This window comes from Micrasema longulum, unplaced genomic scaffold, assembly GCF_059751315.1.
Source record: "Micrasema longulum isolate JH-2025_06_02 unplaced genomic scaffold, ASM5975131v1 h1tg000849l, whole genome shotgun sequence".
NCBI classification, from domain to species: Eukaryota; Metazoa; Arthropoda; class Insecta; order Trichoptera; family Brachycentridae; genus Micrasema; species Micrasema longulum.
Window position 1 is genome coordinate 470,695 of NW_028278041.1, and position 3,708 is coordinate 474,402.

Sequence of the window (3,708 nt, forward strand, 5' to 3'; positions counted from 1 at the left end):
GTTATTATTGGGAGGATGTGAATCTACTTCGGGTGGATTCTGAAACATCCCGAACGGATAACGCTTCAAGTATTTATAAATGTGTATATAGGGCAGTTTCTGAGATTTAAAATTGCGTATTAAAATGCGCAGTATGTAGATGTTTTTAGTACCATGGCAGATAACGGGCAGTTGCATAGTTGGCGTAATGAACTATCTTTTGATTACGTGACTTTTGACAACTAACAATATATAATACTACCATCAACAATCAACATCAGGTTTCTAAAACAACATGAATCGTTACCTTATTCATTACCGTTAAAAAATGCATTGAAACAAATGAGGTCGAGGATTAATTTCTGTTTTTTCTTCAAATGGGATTTTTTATAGAATTTCCTGCATAGTCAATCAAATATCTTTATATACTATTCAAATTGTCAATTTAATAAGAAGAAAAACTAAATTTATTGAAAATCTATTTCATCTTCTAAACATTCAATAATTTTGTGTTCATATTTATAGCCTTTTCTAAAGAGCTTCTATTTTATACAAATTTTTAATTTGCCTCTAATTAAATTTGAATGTCATTTTTTATTAGAGTATAAGCATATACAGTTTATTTGAAAAGAATGATTAATTTTTTGGAGTCTAGTAGTAGACACTGTTAACAAAAAGTAATGTGACACAAGCAACAATAAATACGTTTTGATGGTTGAAGTTGAAGATGACAGTCTTCAGTATAACAGGCATGGAATCTTTCTTATTCTATCTTAGTTCAAATAATATACTATTTATGGAAAAATATAAAGTTTTCTTGTTTTCTAAATTTGACCACTAATTTCGCCAAATTTCCCGAATTGTGTATTACACGACACAATATTTATTGCATCAAATTTGACACGAGATCTTGTACCATTTTCTGACTCATCTAATACAACCTTTAAAATACTGTGCATTTTCTATGGGCAACTTTGAATATTTATGCTTGTAGAACGTGAATCTATGAATTTCGTGTGTAGCTGCGAATACATAGGCGTAGTAACAAATGTATACATTATACATAATGCCAAGATAGATTCGTTTACGAAAAAATAAACTGGATTAACATTAAATACATAATTCAATTCAATTCAATTTTTTCAATTTCAATTTCAATTTCAATTTCAATTTCAATTTATTTATTTTAAATATAACATATACATTACAAAAATATATTCAATACGTACATATAATAAAAAAGGAAAAAAAATACACGAAAGAGACTCATGTCAAAGGAGTCGAAGAATCCTGCTCCGGAAAACCCCTTCGGATACATGGAACAGATCAATATCCAGAGCGATGTTGTTCAACATAGCGGTAGCTCTTCCAACAGGCATAACCATAGGCAGGTTGGTCCTGAATATCGGAATATGAAACAATCTATGCTGACGCTGTCTTAGGTAATTATCAGGAACATACAAACCAATGCTCATCATAATTTCAGAATTATCGATCATACCGCGCAACAATCGATAAAAATGTGTGGTCAAATACACATTCCTTCTAGTCTCTAAACTGTTGTAGCCAAGCATACCCTGGAGAAACTCGGTCGGGTAGAGCCAAGGATAATACCCGCACTCTCTCATGTAGAGATATCTCAGAAACTTCTTTTGGATTTTCTCTATCATAAGAGAGTACTTCAGTTCATGTGGCCCCCAAATCATCGAGCCACTCTCGAGTCTACTTCGCACCAAGGAGTTGTAAAGAGTTCTCAGTACGCGGGTATTTTCGAAAACCCTGGCAGTACGCAGAACAAATCCTAACATCTTCAATGCATCACCACTGATTGTCTCTATGTGTTCATGAAATGTCAGAGTGCTTACAAATCTAACGCCCAGATCCTTAACATTCGATGTTCGTATCAGATTCTGGTCATTCATTTTGTAGCGAAAAAAAAGAGTTTTTTGGGCCCTAGTGAAGGACGTGACCGAACACTTGGAAACATTAAACCCAAGTTTGTTTCGCCTTCCCCATTCAGATATATTAGATATATCCGCTTGGAGAAGACGAAAATCGTCAGAAGTTGTCACCTTTAAAAACAGTTTTAAGTCATCCGCAAACAACAGAAAACGCGAGTTCAAAATTACATTTTTAATATTATTAATGAAAATTGAGAACAACAATGGACCCAGGTTAGAGCCTTGCGGGACACCCGAGAAAGTATGGAAACACTCTGACGCGAATAGACCGTAGGAGACGTATTGGTTTCTGTTTTGGAGGTAGCTCGCCATTAATTTTAACATACCATCCGAGAAACCGATCTCATACAGCTTATTTAATAAGACATCATGGTCGACAGTATCAAAGGCCTTGGCGAAGTCATTATATGAACAGTCTACCTGATGTCCTGCATCCAGAGCTTCCGTGACGTAGTTTGTAAAAACCATTAGATTGGTTTCAACCGAGCGGCCTTTCCTGAACCCATGTTGTTCATCAATAATAAATGGCTCTACTCGGGAAGTGACGATTCTACATATGATAATTTCAAATACCTTCGCTGGTGCAGAAAGAACAGCTACAGGTCTGTAATTTTCTACTGATGACTTAGATCCACTTTTATGTATAGGTGTTACTTTTGACGTCTTCCATGTTTCTGGGAAGACCCCCGTATTAAAAGAAAGATTATACAAAAAACAGAGGGGTTTTTTGATCAGTTCCACACAACCTTTTAGGAAGAATGTCGGAATAAAATCTGGTCCGAGAGAATTAGTAATACTTAATTTTTTGATAGTGTCGGCCACATCCTTCTCATTGATATTTTGAACATCAATAAACTGTGCACCGGTCTGTGAACATTGCTTAGCAATATTAACATCTAGAAGCGGAGGTTCATTGCTATATACTGTTTTAAAATGACCTGCAAACGCTTCAGCTATGTTTGCACCTCGAACCAATTTTTCACCCCATGTCATGGAGTCAACACTCCCACCATCCGCCTTTTGTGACCTTATATAGTCCCAAAAGGTATTAGGATCATGAAGAATGCTGCTTTCCATGCTGGAAATGAACTCCCGGTACGCCAATCGAATGCTACGTCTTACGACAGATCTGTAACACCCAAACATCTCATAATCACCGCGACAGCCAGAAGCTTTCCACCTTTTATGATAGAAATGCTTAGTCTGTATGTTTCTAACAATATCCCTAGAAAACCACTTCGGATATCGCCTCCCACCAGTAGCCTGAGATTTTCTAGGGAAGCAGGAATCAAATACACCTTCAACAATACAATAAAAATATTGTACCGCTTCATTTACATCTGATATTTTATACATCTCGCCCCAGTCGATACCGTCCATGAGAGAGTACAGTCGGTCAAAGTCGCCTTTATGAAAATTCCATCCTCTTTGACTAACCGTACCCTCCGCGGGAACTCTGGATCGACGGGGGCGATCTGCAATCATATTGTAACAAAATTCAAGTGCGGGGTGATAATTATCTTCTCTTGTAAGAGGTGATAATGACCGAAACACACCAACAACTCTTCTACTGAATATTAAGTCCAGCGTTCTACCCCTAGAGTTCAAAATATAATTATACTGCGAAAGACCCAACACCGAGCACAAAAAAGTGAGGTTAGCCTCTATACTTTTTATGTTTTTTGCTGAATGCATGTTAAAGTCCCCCAATATAATGACACTTTTGTCCCGAAGTAGCTCTAAACTGGACAATACCCAATAATATATA

General features: G+C 36.3%; 1 protein-coding gene across 1 annotated transcript; it reads right to left on the reverse strand.

Annotated features, from left to right (window-relative positions):
- Nucleotides 1–243: 243 nt before the first annotated feature.
- Nucleotides 244–3,425, reverse strand: LOC148278638 (uncharacterized). The gene is made up of 2 exons (XM_088231088.1): nucleotides 2,514–3,425; nucleotides 244–264 (listed from the first exon to the last, which is right to left on the reverse strand). The coding sequence occupies exons 1-2, from the start codon at nucleotides 3,423–3,425 to the stop codon at nucleotides 244–246; spliced, it is 933 nt and encodes a 310-aa protein (XP_088087214.1).
- Nucleotides 3,426–3,708: the final 283 nt, after the last annotated feature.